Here is a 15,368-nt window from a genome sequence, read left to right as displayed (position 1 = left end):
GCATAGGAAAATGTCATCATTTTTACTCTTAACTAGTCTTATGTATCTTTTTTTTTTTTTTTTTTAACCAAGTAAACCTACTTTCTTATATCACAACAAAAATAATAACCAATTATAGTCTAGAATAGTTAATAGTATTAAATATTTATAAACAAAATTTATTCTTTATTTTTTCCTTATGTACAGTAAACACCTAATGATTAAATAAAAAATAAAAAACTAATTATTTTTTTAAGAAATGTAGAAATGGAAGATGCCATTTTAGAAAATTTGTAGCTCAGTTCACATGTATTTTACTCAAGGGTAGCCATACAATGTAAGGCGTACTTCAGATCCATCTATGTATGGAGATACATGATGCATACCAATGTCCTAAATTGGATATTTTAAGTTAGGAGAACAGTTCCTGTGTTCTAAAACACTTGTGTTGCCCTCACAGCCCAAGAGCCCATGTTGAAATAATGCTTTCAAATGCTGAAGTAACAAGACCAGGTTGGTTGAGGCTTTGAGCAGCCTGGTCTAGTGGGAAGTGTTCCTGCCATGACAGGGGATTGGAACTAGCCTTAAAGGTCCCCTCCAACCCAAAACCATTCTGTAAATCTATGTGACTCTGTGATTTATATGTGTGTATACATATATATATATATATGTATATATATGTATATTCATGCATCATGCAACATATGTTTGAAAAAAACATCTCATTGGAAGAAGAACTGGGAAATCCAAAACACAAGAATTCTTACATTTTAGGATTACTTATATTGTGCCAAAAATTAAAGTAATCTTTAGGCTTCATATTAGAGAAACTCCTAAGTAAAATCTTAACATTGTGCATGTCAATGCTAGCATTGATCACATATAAGAGTTATTATTAAACCTTCAGGCTGAAGCACATTTTTTGTACTTCATATAACATACCTATGCAGCACCTTGTCCCTGGCTAAATTAAGATTCTCTTCTAGTATTCCAGCATCTGGGTTTTGATTCTTGTCCTCCTGTTTAGCTTGAGATGACTTTGATTTATCTGGTGTATAGTAAATAGCACATACGAGAATATATTAAAAAAAGACATTATGTAGGTAGTTAGTCACCTCAAGTAGCATAATTATTAAAAGAAAACTTTCAGTGTTCGCTGATCTTACATTTCTTCACTGAAAAATTGTGGGCTAAACAAAGTCAGAGAAAATTACAGAAACATAAAATTAAGCTGGAAAGAACCTGAAGACAATGTCTTTCCTTCTCCTCTGTTTAAATGCACAGTCATTTATAGCACTAACATCTCCTGATGGATGCTATGCAGTCAGAGAATCTCCAGTTGTTGAGAGGGACCATTCTTGTGAGCAAATGATCTCAGGCTCATCTCCTCTACTATTCAGAAGGTATTTTCTCTGTCCAATCTGAATCTTCCTTGAAATAAGTACTTCTTTTCTTAACAGTAGATGGGTATTCCACTGCATCAGAAGAAAGGGTATTCTCTATCCCCAAGTCCTCTCTAGGGCTAAAAACCCCTTTAATTGATTGGTAATAAGCCAATTTACAGATTTCTAAATTTTTAATGGTTCCCTGAACCATTATCTATCTATGTAGATGTACCCATCTATAAGATGTACCTCATGACATCTTATGAAATAAATTCTGTGTGGATTTCTGAGATTATATCACATATTGCCATATTTTCAAAGTGTTTGGCAACACAAAGTCTTTAAGGAGTTACAAGTATCTATACATCTATCTTCAAATGCATTGTTAGCAGAAGGTCTAATGATTTTGCCTCATCCTCATTCCTATTGAATATTGTGAGACACAATAATGAAAAGAACTTACGTTTCACCAAGGTGAGCAAGGGTAATTGAAAACATGTGGTCTGGAAGTGAAACAGCCCTCAAAAAAGCCTTGGAGGCCTTTGGTCAAAATTGACTATTGCTGATTTCACACTGACTAACTAAAGGGAAGACAAAGGCAGAAATCAACAGGGAATGAATGTTGGCAATCCCAGAGACTAAAAGTTGGCACATGCCTTTATCTTTTCACCCCATTCCAAATGTGTCTCCTGGAGAAAAATATTTTTTACACATTTGTAATGAGGCGTATTTCTACATGTGCTGTAAATTGCATTTTCTCCAGCTACTGTTCTATGTGATATCTAACACTAGTCACTGTGCTATCTCAGGTTCAGTGACAATGCAGTACAAAGAAGCATTTACACATCCACTTGCATGCTTCTCAGCTGCCTTTGACTGAAACAAATAAACATATTTAAAATCTTGAAGCATTCAAGTTGAGAATACACAATGAAAGCAATTCTGCAAGATGTAGATAAATTGTGTGATAATGCTATTTCACTCCAAATGGTACAATTTATTAGTAAATCTGCTAGATAATGTTCCGGCTTAGCATGTTACTTACACCTACTAATGTACTTTTAGACAGCAAAAGTTAAACCGGGCTTTACAAATAGAGGAGGAGGCTGTCAAGAATCTAAATTATTTATAATTGTCAGAGGCAAATATAGATATATAATTCAGTGTCTCTAGTTCAAACATGCAACTTGTTATTATCTTGCAAAGAATGCACAATTCAGTAATTTCAGTATTACAACAGGCTTTAAATTGCCCATATATCAGAATCTCTTTGTCACTAAACTTTGTTATAAAGTAGTTGGAAACTTACACCTCAAGTTAGCTGCACGTTTCAGTACCATGGTGTCTGAAATATCCAACAATATAGAAACATCAAATGCAGGTGAGGTAACAGGAGGTTTGTGATGGTCTCTGGGGTCTGTAACAAGTGAAAACTTTCCAGGATTTGTATCATTTGCTTCTGGATCAATCCCTGTGTAGGCTTTTTCAAATAGCTTTGCCTGATTAATTGTCATTGGAAACCCATCCACAATCCACCCCTTTTCTGGTGGTGTTTGGCTAAAAGTAAATAAGGAACCAGAATTATTCAGTGAACTGGTACCATGAGAACATGTAAAGAAGAGGTTGCCCTACCAGTCCTTCGTTATGAATTCAGTGTAATAAACATTGTGATGGATACAAAATATGACAGATATCATTGAAAATTGAAATGTGAAGCAATGGATTTTAAATCAGAAAAAATAACGCTAAGCCTAACTAGAAATGAAAAAGGCAAAAAACACCAACATTTTTGCTGTTCTGTAAAATCAGTTTTTGAAAACAAATCTCTATACAGACTATGATCAGATGTGTGATTTCGCTATTTTTTCAACTAACTTGCACTGGAATAACAAATAGCAAAAGACATTTTTAAACTTTAAAATATACTAACTGGAATAATATATTTAAACACTCAGGGTAATTGAGACAATTCTCTTAATCAAAAGTACAGAAAAACGTTTAAGTACAAATGCTTGGATTATGCATGTCATAAAACCTATTAAAAAAACCAACACAACAAAAAACAAAAATAAAACAATGTGATGAATACTTTCCAACTAATAAAAAAACCAGAGACATCAGCTATATTTAATAATTTTGCAATAATCATGTGTAGATTTTTACTTACTGTCAGTAGTTTACAATAATGTCTGCATAATTCAGGGCTAGATTCTACCGCCTGCACTCTACTGGCAGTATAAAGTGAGTATTAATTAACTTCACTAATTACCTCCACTTTCTAAGTAGAACACTCCAGCATTCAAAAAATGCCTTAGTAAAGAGAAATAGATGAATCTGGACAGCAAGCTGGATAATTACATTATAAATAACCAAGGAAAAAAAAATGCTATACATTTCATACTTAATGGCTTCCAATAGGATCTGAATTAGTACGTCGTCAGGAATACTCTTTCCTTTCTTCAGCATCTTCTGTGATGCGGCACCAAGCTGGGCACGTACAGATAGCTGTGGAAGAGTGCAGCATAAAAATAATATGCTCAGAATGTTCACAATACTGTTAAAAATAGTGATTCTACTTTAAATATTATGCATCATTTATTTAGTTACCAAAAGGTAATTTTTATTGGCTTATGTATTTATATTTAATATTTTTTATTGCCTACTAAGGAGAAATAGTTTCAATCGATGTAAAAGCCCTAATTTAACTGAAATCTCCAACTGATTTTTGTCATTAAACTCATGAAAATGCCAGACATAAATAAGACTGACAAACAAAGTATAAGAAGGCCAAGAAGTAAAAAATTGAGTTTATTCTGATTTTCTCACTGATGGTTTCCTACAGCAACATTTAACTTCACTAGTTCTACAGGGATTATTCTATATCTTAGCTTTTGAAGCATTTTCCAGTGAGCAATAAAGACAAAGAGACCCCTGTAGGACTGAGTGATCATAAAGAGAAGTAACCTTTTCATGATATGAACAACCTGCTTGGCAGCAGCAAGATTAGGAATACATTTTTTTAAACTCAGAAATGACCCAGAAAGTACAATATCTTACATAAATGTGACTTTTAAAAAAAGATACAGAACTTTTATATATACAACCTTACCAACATATAGAGATTTTCATAGTAAATTCTTCATAATTCAAACACACAATGCTGGCAGTGAGATCAATAACTAATCCAGAATTGTGGAAAAGAATCACTATTTTGGTTAATCATTTTAACTAATGGATCTTTTTAAAGCAGAATCCAATCTAGCAAGTCAGATGTTAAAATTTTGAAACTGAGTGAGAAATTGAAACAATATGCTTTCTTCCTTATATTTCATTCTCATCTCCCTGTGGGAGCCAAAACCAAAACTAGAAAAAATGCTTACCTTACTGTGTTTCCCAGAACTCTCTGCTTCCTGTGGCATCACATTGTGTTCACTTTTTATTTCATTAAGATAAGCTTGGATGGCCTCCTGAACCAGAGTATCAACAGATAGTACCTGAATATTGCAAACTAATACACACAGAAATTGAGTTGAGCATACATACAGACATACTATTACTAGCAATTATATTAACGATGGGAAGACAACATCACTAAATGCAAAGCAATGCACCATTCTCTTTTTTTGATGAAAGTTTTTCCCACTGTCTCTTCTCTGTAACCACTGCACAGTGTGTACCCACAATCATTGGTATCTTTTTAGTCTCTTTTAAAACAGTTATCCTCAGAGAAGTCTGATAAAAGCATTTTTAAATTAAAGCATTTTTAAATTCTCAAGGCAGGAATAGTACTGTATTAACACTAGATTAAAGTTCAGGTGTTTTTAAGCTTATTTTGGAAGATAAAGAATGAATGACTTGCAACCCATCCCTGCAAAACACAGATGAATCTGACAAAGAATAGTAATGCAAGGATTTGCCCAAACTATTTTCAATGTGAGAGATTTTAATGCAAAGCAGTATTTTTAAGAATTTTAGGGGAAAAAAAAATCTCTACCTTTTTCAATAAACTTTACACAGGTAGACTTTCCACTAAAAATTTTTCCCAAAATACATCCCTTGATAGAAAATGGAGGCAATACAGGTGGTGAAGATGTGGGGCTTGGAGGATAGAAAATCTCCATCAGTCTACGAAGCACATGACTCAATATGTTATTATTGAGAGGAGGTTTGTTTTCATTCACATCTTCATCTGGGCACCATTCCCCAGTCATACTCTGTATAAATGAAAAATTACCAAATAATTTGTCAATATGACTTGTTTCTCAACTTTCTAGATATATGCATTTATACATAAACATGATATACAGAGTAACCGAATCTGAATAGTATAAAGTAATGAAATATTTTTAGACTAGATCCTTGTTAGAAGCTATATCATAATCATTAAGCATTTGTTGTTATTCCCTAATATCTACTTGAGAGAGACAAATACTTTTACAACCATTTTCATGATGCCTAGAATATTTTTTTTAAATGGATAAACAGGAAAAATCATTACACCAACACCACAGAACAAATTATTAGCAGATATTTGGAACAGAAACTCCGTATCTTTGCAGGACTCTAAAAAATGGGCAACATTATTTTCCAGTATCATACATAAATCTTTGAAAATTCTTATGGACAAAGATTTCAAATAAATATATTGGCCTAACCCACATTTGAAAGACAGGCAAAAAACCCAAAACAAACAAGCCACTGTATAATTCAAACAATTATTTTAAGGAAGGAAATGCTGAGTAGAAACTTCCAATTCACCTGTTCTGAGACCAATGTAACTTTATCAGTGGTATGGGTTACCAGCATACAACTTAATGAGGTTTTGCTGGTACAGATACTCTTACTGTCAATCAAACTGGAAGGAAGATGAAAATGGAAAGATGTAGTCAGAAGAACTGAAGTGAAAAAATTTTGACATTGTAATATTTACTCCATCAGTACTGGATCTTTTAATACTGGAATTGTTCTGATACGTAGATTATACCATGAGAAGTTAAAAGAGAATACACCAGCATGCAGGATAATACTTGTCCTGTATCACAAAGACATTGGACTAATAATATTTCCAAATAGATTTTAGCTTGCCACCTCATTTGGGGTGGTCAATAAAGGACAGAGAGGCAAAGTCAAGTGTTTCAGCAAGAGAAATTACAATTAGGAAAAAAAATGTTCACAATGAAGTGGTTAAGCATGGGACAGATTGCACAGAGTCTGTGGAACCTCTGTCATTGGAGATACTGGAAAGCTGACCAGACAATGTGCTGAGCAACGTTATCTGACTCAGAAGTTGGCCCACTTTGAGCAAAAAGGTTGAACTAAATGACCTAAACATCCCTTTCAACTTAAACAATTATATCATTCTACAAATAAAATACGTAATCACCATCAACAGAAGCCACAAGTTTCTTTCTAAGTTTTGCTGAAAGAGAATGTTTTGAATTAATGTTTGAGGTACCATATGCAATCTATTTTTTAACTCACTACCATCAGTGATATATTGCCAACACACGTCCTACTAACAAAACTTGACTAGTGTTGACTTAAAATAAGCATAAAATAAGTACATTGAGAATAACTCAATGTACCTTCTCATTCTAAATTAAAATATCACCTATGTTATCAGTTAAAAAAAAAAAAAAAGTTGTACAATATACCCTCTCAAATGTAACTCAGAAAATGTCCTTAATTTGGAACTGAAAAGACATTCTTAAAAACCCAAAAACCTTGTCCTATCTTTCTTCCTGAAACATGTAAAGTAGAGATGGATCAGTTGTTTTAAGTTCTGTAAGACCTGTAGGAAAAATCCATTCCAAATGGAATGTACTCCCCATTCAAAGCACCAAACTTTCAGACTTCTTGTTCTTTTAACCAGTACCTGTCTTGAGGTAAAGTAACTTACCTTCCAGAAACCAGTTTTCAGGCATCAAGGTGAGAGGTATAGAACTCCTGGCCAACACTCTTCATGGCAACTAGAAATTATTTAATATTTTGAGCAGTGCCTACTGTTATGTTTGGTTTGAGTTATTCCATTAATTTACTGAGTGATTACCCATAACTGATGGTAGTTTCAAAACATTTTCAAGCTCAGCCTGCTGTAGAATTTGTAAAAAACTGACAGCACTGTATTTTGTTATAATATTTTATCAAATACATTTGACAGTTCTACTCAGCATTTGTAATGTAAACTTAATATTCTTGAGAGAGCCCAATTGCCTGTGATGGGCTATTTTTCTTTAGGGTTAAGAAAATCACCACAAATTTTGCAAGCATGCCCTGCCCATAATTGCAAAACTTTGAAGGTATTAGCTGTTTAATCTAGCTTTTAGAAGATGTACATATGAATTGGTGCCTGCAATTTTACACATTGTATGATACATGCTTTTGCTGAATTCTGATGAAGAAAGGCATAAGACTAATAACATCCAGGAAAAAAACAGTTATGTGAATGAGCATTTGAAAAACCTGGTAGTGAAAAAGGGGTTTCAAATGTCTCATTACACAGTCATGCCCTTCAATGACCCTACACCTAGAGAAGACTACTGTAGCTTTGTGATAAAAACAACATTATGAGTGAAAAACTTCATTTTTCATTCATTTTTCCCAGTAACTGTTTTCCCGCTTACCTCTCCTGTATGATCTCCTTCTTGGTCTTCACAAAAGAAAGCATAATAATTGGCTCAGGATGGGGGTATACATACATACATATATATATATAAATAAATATAAATATATATATATGCATATATATATATATAGGATATAGATATATATATTAGTTATATATATATATTAGTTATAATATCCCCACAAGTCAAAGATAGACTATTTGCAATAATTTTGCCCTATTCTAGTTAAAAGGATTATTTGAAAAGCCTAAAAACATAGCTGGTTTTTTTCCCCCATAGAAAATTGTTAATGTAGTTTGGAAAAAATTGTAAAATGCATTTTTTATAGAGAAACATTTCATCTTTCACTCATAAAATTACATAGTGATTGTTAAGTCAAAGAACCGTTTTAAGGCACTCTGAAAAACAGCAGCTTGTATTTTAATAGGAGGTAGCAAAAATGTCAGCCATTTCAATGAACTATACATAATCATTACCATCTTAGAACTAATGGATGACCTAAACCAATAGATCTCAGAAAGCTTTCATTCAAAACTGCAGAAGCTAAGACTATCAGGTTTTGTAACAGATGCTTTATTTCATTTTACTTGCTTTTGCTGGCTACATTCTATTGCATTTTCAAACATGGCAGCATTATAAACATAAAATAACATGATAGATATAGTTTCAAATTCCAGTTAGTCAAAATTAATTGTATTGCAATTTACATGTTGGTCCTACAAACCCAAAAGAGAAATATAACCAGTATTTCATAGAAGAATGAAATTATGCCTACTTTGAAATTGCACCAGCTCTCCAGAACTGCTACCATAAATCGTGTATTACATATAGATCCTCAAGCAATAAAAAGATAATGCATGTCATGTGCTGTTATCAGAAACTAATAACAGAAAATAAACGAAACATCACAACATAATCTTTATGATTAGCAAGGTGTATTATTTTCCACTACTCATCAGTAGTTTGATGTACCTTGTATTCACCATAATCTTTGTCATCTATTAGAGCCATTTTATTGAGTTCTACAAGTTGTTCTGGGCTTGGTTTACGTGGCAAAGATTGAATTGAGGCTTGTTCATATATTGGTTTTCCATGAAAAAAAAATTCCTTCCAATCACGCATTAGTTTTAATGGAATTTTGCTGCAGAAGTAAAGGGAAAAGAGTAAGTTCCAAAACAAAAATTAAACAAGTTAGATATTTGAAAATAGTAGACTCATATTCAGATGAATCACAGTCATAAACAAGCATATGCTAAACTACATATAGTTTATAATGATTTGATAATTATTAGGGCTTTTTGTAAGTGCTTGGTTACTTGTTTGACAGCAGTAGGCACTTGCAGGCTTCAGTGAAGTGAAAATACTTGGCCAATACTTGCCTGGCAGAGCTGTACAGTAATAGTTTTTTTTTAGCTACTTTTCCCTGCTCCAAAACATTTTTTCCTTTCATGGAATAAAGTCTTCTCACTAAAAATAGATATGATTTTTTCCCTGGAAGCTAAAATTAGCTCAGGATTATATGGGCAATCAAATTTCCTATTTTTTTTCTTTTTTCAAAAAGGAAAAATACTCACATGAAACAAGCAGACCTGAGTATAGTAGCAAGTTGAATGTAAACAGGAGGCTGACCTATGTCATGCAAGAATTCTATAGTTGCTAAATATGCTCAAAATGGAGGCTGCTATTGCCATTTAATATTACATCAAATCCAAATGCATTTTGGTTTTTTCTTTCTTTGGGGGGTGTTTTTTGGTTTTTTTTTAGTAAAGACTGTAGATAGTTGAGTGTTATAGCTTTAAAAAAACTTCGCATGGGCTGTTCAAAAATTATTCAATACACATTGTATGCAACATGCACAAGGAAGAAACACACCTTTAGTGGCAGCAAATGCAAGTACAACCTCAATATACTTATTTGGGAAAGATATTTCAGCTATTCTAACACATTCCTATGTACCACTCAGTACAAGTGAGTGTGACACTACCTTAAATGGAGCTATGACTGTGTCAGGCAAAGAAATCAAACCATCATTAAAGTGTGACTAGGCCGATTGTTTTAGCAAGTAATTACTAGGCCTAAAATCATATAATTCTCATAAAATATAATAATATCTGTTTCATATGGTCACAGCTTTCATTATTTTAAAATGCAATTACATTGGAAGGCAATAAGGACCTTGGCCTACTTCCAAATGCTGCAAACCTTACTTCAAAGTCTAATCACTGAATACTAATGGAAGGAGAAACAGGAACACACCCAACTCTGTTTTGGAAACATTGCTACAGCACTAGCACTTGAAGGTTGCTGCCTTTTTAGGACTTTCTCAGAAACCCTGCACAGAAACAGTGTGTCAGAAGATCTAAATCACAGCACAAAGGGTCAGAAGATTTGGAACCCAGTTGCTTCTTGGACAGTCCAGGCAAGATGATACATCTTAAGAAATTCATACAGTTTGTACTACACTGATGAAGCATTCAGCTAGTGGGACAATCAAGAATGAGAAGTGTATCACTCACTTCTTTACTTCTAAACTAGGCAAATTGTTCATGACAAATGGAAGTCAGCAGCTTCACAAGCAGTAGAACTAGTAAATCTTGAGTTCCTAAGGATTAAAGTTGGTGAGTTTCCAAGAAATTATGCTAAGTCTTCAGCAGCAGTTCATTCCTGTATGATGTACCAGTGCATTGAAGTAATAACATTTTCCTACACAAATAAATTGGAGATGTCTTCTACTCTATCTGAGAATCTGCATAAGATGTTTCTGGTGCTTAAATGAGACTGAATAATGAAGCTTAACAGCTACCTAATAGCTATTAGTTTTTCCTAACTAGCACCATACTCACTTGTTTGTCAGTGTACGATATTCTCCTACTTTTGTTGACAGATCAATGATTTCGTTGATCATTTTCCAACATATAGAATAATGCTTTTTATAACGAGCCTGAGCTCTTTCAACAGCATTTTTCTCATGACGTTCTCTCTCTTTGATAATTTCTTCTTCATAATCAATTTTTTCTTGTTTTGCCAAAGCCTAGATTTTTTTTTTTAAACAGCAAATTTGAGATGCAAAGAAAATGAAAGTGGAGAAGTGCACAGACCTGGAAACAGAATGAACTTTTTCATTTAACCCAAGAAATAAAAACAGATAGATTCACACCAGAGTTGGATAGCCAGAAAGCAGATAACCACACAGAAAAAAAAAATTCTGAAAAATCCTATTGATTCTTTAAGCTCCAAAGTTTTTTGCATTGTAACTGCTAAAATATAATGAAATAAAGGAGAAATATGTTACTTCTTTCATTACAAACAAATTAAGAACATATTCAGTGCTTGTGGGCAGAGAAACATGAAATGATGCTGTTCGATCTTCCTGAGGAACAACTAGGCAGATACATAAACAAAGGTTCATTTCCAGTGAAATGCATGACAACTTACAAGATTCTGATCTGCAAATAGTTTGCTATTCAAACAACAAATACGCTGCTCAATTTTGGAGAAAGATCTTTGGTTATAGTAGAAAGCTACCATTAATTCCAGTGATGATGTGTTCCTTTTGGCCAAAAGAGTGCTTAAAGAAATAAAGTAATCAACAGCTATAGCTGCCGAATACACATAATTCCATCTATGTTGGAATATCTGAGGCTGCTAATTTTTTTTGGCAAGACCAAAGTAAGGTGGTTACCACCATATTATGGCCTACTACAGTAACACATACCACTTGGTGGTTTGCCACAGAATTATGAATTCTGTTAATTTATTAATCAGTTCTAAGCTACCAGGTAGAAATTAGCACTCATGAGTGAAAATCATCAGCAGTAGCCAAAATGGAAGTTAGCAGATAACATCTAAAGGAAAATAAAAACATGATACTTGAAAAAAGATTTTATGTCTTTTTTCGTTTTACCTCTGCAAGACTGTGCCTCTTAACATCAGCATACAGAGCTGTTTCCCTACAAAGTTAAGTTTAATTTGGAAGATCAAAATTATAATTGCAGTTGCTCAGCTTTATATCTTATTAATTTATCTGTAACTTTGAACTTTAAAAAAACCAATTTATTAATCTTTAAATTATTCCCTTGAAAATTATTTAATTCTAGCTGTAGAAAATACAAATTCTACTTCATACAAGGAAGGCACTGTAGCAGTTCTACAGCAATTCAGGGAGCAAATAATATTTTACCTTCTCTCTATCAAGAGCTTCTTGGAACTCTTTCAGTCGTCTTTCTTGATACTGTTTTTCCCTAAAAATTCTATTTTGCCTTAACACCTCTTTTTCATGTCGAATGTGCATGAGTTCAACAGCAATCCTCCGTTCTTGTTGAGATTGTCTCATTAGTCTGTAAATAAGTTGTTCCTCTCGGTAAGCCTCCTAGAAGATAAGGTAGTATTAAGCACAGTTTATAAACTATTTCATAAACAACTCATTAGCATCTCGTATAAGAAATATGGAGTCATGTCACAGTATTTGCCTGCTCATTTGATATTAGAACCTGGAACAAAACATATTTCTTTTCCTCAGTATCTTTTTTGTAAACTATACAAGAATTGTAGAACTATGAAAGTTAAATATAAGTACTTCTTAACTGAAACTATGCAGTAAAAGTATAATTGTGCAGAAAAACTCAGCACTTTCATATGTACAAAGAAACCTTGATATTCCAGCTTTAAACTGGAGGAGAGTAGGTTTATGTTAAACATTAGGAAGAAATTTTTCATGTGAGGGAGCTGAGACTGGCACAGGTTGCCCAGGGACATTGTGGAGGCCTTATTCCTGGAAGTGCTCAAGGCCAGGTTGGATGGGGCTTGGAGCAACCTGATCTAGTGGGAGTTTTCCCTGCGTGGGTTGGAACTCAATGATTGCTAAGGTCCCTTTCAACACAAACTATTCTATGACTCTATGATATTTCAAATATTTGCTTCTGAATGGAAAAATATAACCTTTCCTCAATTTGTTAAGCCATCATAATTTCCTTTACTTATCCCTGCACTCAGCAATCCCCACTCTCAGCCTTACTCTGCTTCATCTTCGATGAGTCTTTTTTTCTACAGGATTGAATTTTTTTTTCCTTCTTGAGATTTGGGTAATTATGTCCTCCATTCAGGAGACTGAGACTATGGGGAAGCATTAACAACAGAGGAAAATATAAGACTTCCAGGTAACAGTTTTAGTGTTCTCATTGTGACGTGAATAGAATTCCTATTCAGTACCATAAGAAAATAAATTTGAACCATTGTGTGAAGAGTGATTGATGTGCACAGACACTGTGAAAACTGTGGACTGTTACTTTTCAAAGTACCTTAAAAAACTTAAGTGTTTTCTCACTACTACACTTCTCTATACTGTTCTTGGTATCTAAATTAATGTTTAACCTAACCTGAAGTTTTGCCTCTCTACTTTTACAGTTTAAAACTAGTTTTGAGTTCTTAGAAAAGAATATCCACTTCCCTTTCAGGCTCTGCTGACAAATACCAGTCCTACAGTGGAATGAATTTTAAAGGAAGTTTCTGATTCCCTGGACATTAGTTTCAGATGCAGCAAAACTGCTACGAAACAAAAGTCCAAATTTAAGGACCTGAATTCAGAACTAATCTGAAGAATTCAAATTTATTTTACTAGGAACAGAGGAACAGGCAAAGCTAGTTAGCAGTGGTATGAAAAAAACCAAAACCAAACAAAAACAATCAAAAAACCCCAAAACAAAAGAAAATACCACTTCCATTTTCCTTTTACCTGGCTTATTTTCCACCAGATGTGTGTGATAGATAGATGGTAGAACACATTGTATAAATTCAACTATAAATTAAATATCAAATTTTACTACCTATTATCATACTATTATGAAAGAAAGTACTCTATAAAGAAGTCTAGATCTGTGCTACACAATGCAATAAAGGTATCCATAATAGACTTTTAACACAAAGCTGAAATAATTTAATTGCAATAATAAGAAAAACAACTTTCTAATAAATTTAGATTTTATATGTTGATGTTAGGAAGAAGGCAGTATTTTTTAAACAGAACTGTTCCCATATTTTTAAGTTCCATTGTCTTTACAGCTGCTGAGAATAAAATACATTCCAAACAAATACTGACTTGCAAAGACTAAGAGATAAAATAATCTCTCAATATTTTGTTTATTTTAGGCAAAATATCAACTTTGCACTCCTCTTTCCTAGCACTGAATCTCATGACACTATGTGGTAGCTGCCTCAGGTCTGTCCACTGCTTCTTTGGACTCAGTATTTCATTAAGATTTTGAGGAACAGTAAAGGATGCAGAGATGTTGCTTCCTATTCCAAGTAAACATCCATTGTTTTCCTTAACTGCAACTGCTTATTCCCAATCATGGATTAATATAGCAACAAGTACTCCACCAGAGGAAAATGGTTCTTCAAATCCTAATTCACAGAGGACTGAAGGAGCCACCCTAATTGAGTAGTCATCTGTCATACTCAAACCAGCAACTGTATTGTGCAAATAGCTGGCTTGGTGAGAAATCAAACCACTTCATCTAAGTGAATATTCTCTTTTTAAAGGAAATGGGAAAATGCTCCTTTAGAACACCTCAGAGCACCCAAAAGACACCTTTTCTTTGTTATCTGGAGGACAGAGAACTTCAGTACACCTAGATAATCAAATGTCTGGACATTCTAAGTAGACCTAAAAAGAGCCAGCCAGAAACTTTTGAAGTACAAGAATATCTGAAACAGCAGTTAACTCAGACTAATACATAAAACAGGATTCAGGACACCAAATGCAAAGGATTTGCATAAGAAAATACTCAGTAAGCAAAATGGTGTTCATTGGATCACAGAGTGAAAGACTGTTCCTGTCTTTCATACAAACAGGAATGGACTGGACAAGACTTCAGGGCATACTGGGAGACAGAGTAATAATGGTAGTATACTCTTTTTCCCTAACATTTTCCATCAACTTCTTCACAGAGAAGTGTGACATGTCTGAAAAAAACATAAGCATCATAAATGGGACACCTTAGTGATCATGTGAAAAACTACTACTGAAAGTGTAGCGCACGCCTTTTTTCCCGTTTACCTGTTCAAGACAACAGTGGCATCAAGTGGCCAAAGTTTTGCTGTGTTTATGTTTCATGTTGCTCATACATAATTACTATATCATGCTTTTCTATTTCCCTGTTTGACTTATATGCACATGTAACAACTCTGTCCTGTTGTGTAGCCATAAGCTTTGTGACCAAAATTTACACCTGAGCATACATGAATCTGCTCATCTGACAAGCAATAATATGGTAACATTTCATTTCCTCTCCCATTTTCATCTTCTGAATTTACTGCTGGAAGTAACTTCTTTTCAGAGAGATAATTTTGGAAAGATAAGCAAAAACTTTCAACTCCTACC

At 33.7% G+C, this 15,368-nt stretch overlaps 1 protein-coding gene across 1 annotated transcript in view; it reads right to left on the bottom strand.

Moving 5' to 3' along the window:
* Positions 1 to 15,368, bottom strand: part of SPEF2 (sperm flagellar 2) — an 80,140-nt gene that overhangs the window by 44,939 nt on the left and 19,833 nt on the right. Inside the window, 8 exon segments of the mRNA XM_071730086.1 lie at positions 922 to 1,027; positions 2,674 to 2,921; positions 3,766 to 3,869; positions 4,745 to 4,872; positions 5,359 to 5,578; positions 8,963 to 9,131; positions 10,834 to 11,021; positions 12,171 to 12,359. Coding sequence (XP_071586187.1) covers positions 922 to 1,027; positions 2,674 to 2,921; positions 3,766 to 3,869; positions 4,745 to 4,872; positions 5,359 to 5,578; positions 8,963 to 9,131; positions 10,834 to 11,021; positions 12,171 to 12,359 — 1,352 coding nt within the window.

The sequence above is a fragment of the Heliangelus exortis genome, chromosome Z (genome assembly GCF_036169615.1).
Source record: "Heliangelus exortis chromosome Z, bHelExo1.hap1, whole genome shotgun sequence".
In the NCBI taxonomy this organism is placed as follows: domain Eukaryota; kingdom Metazoa; phylum Chordata; class Aves; order Apodiformes; family Trochilidae; genus Heliangelus; species Heliangelus exortis.
The sequence above is the reverse complement of the archived record's forward strand: the minus strand, read 5'-3'. Positions and strand labels throughout refer to the sequence as shown.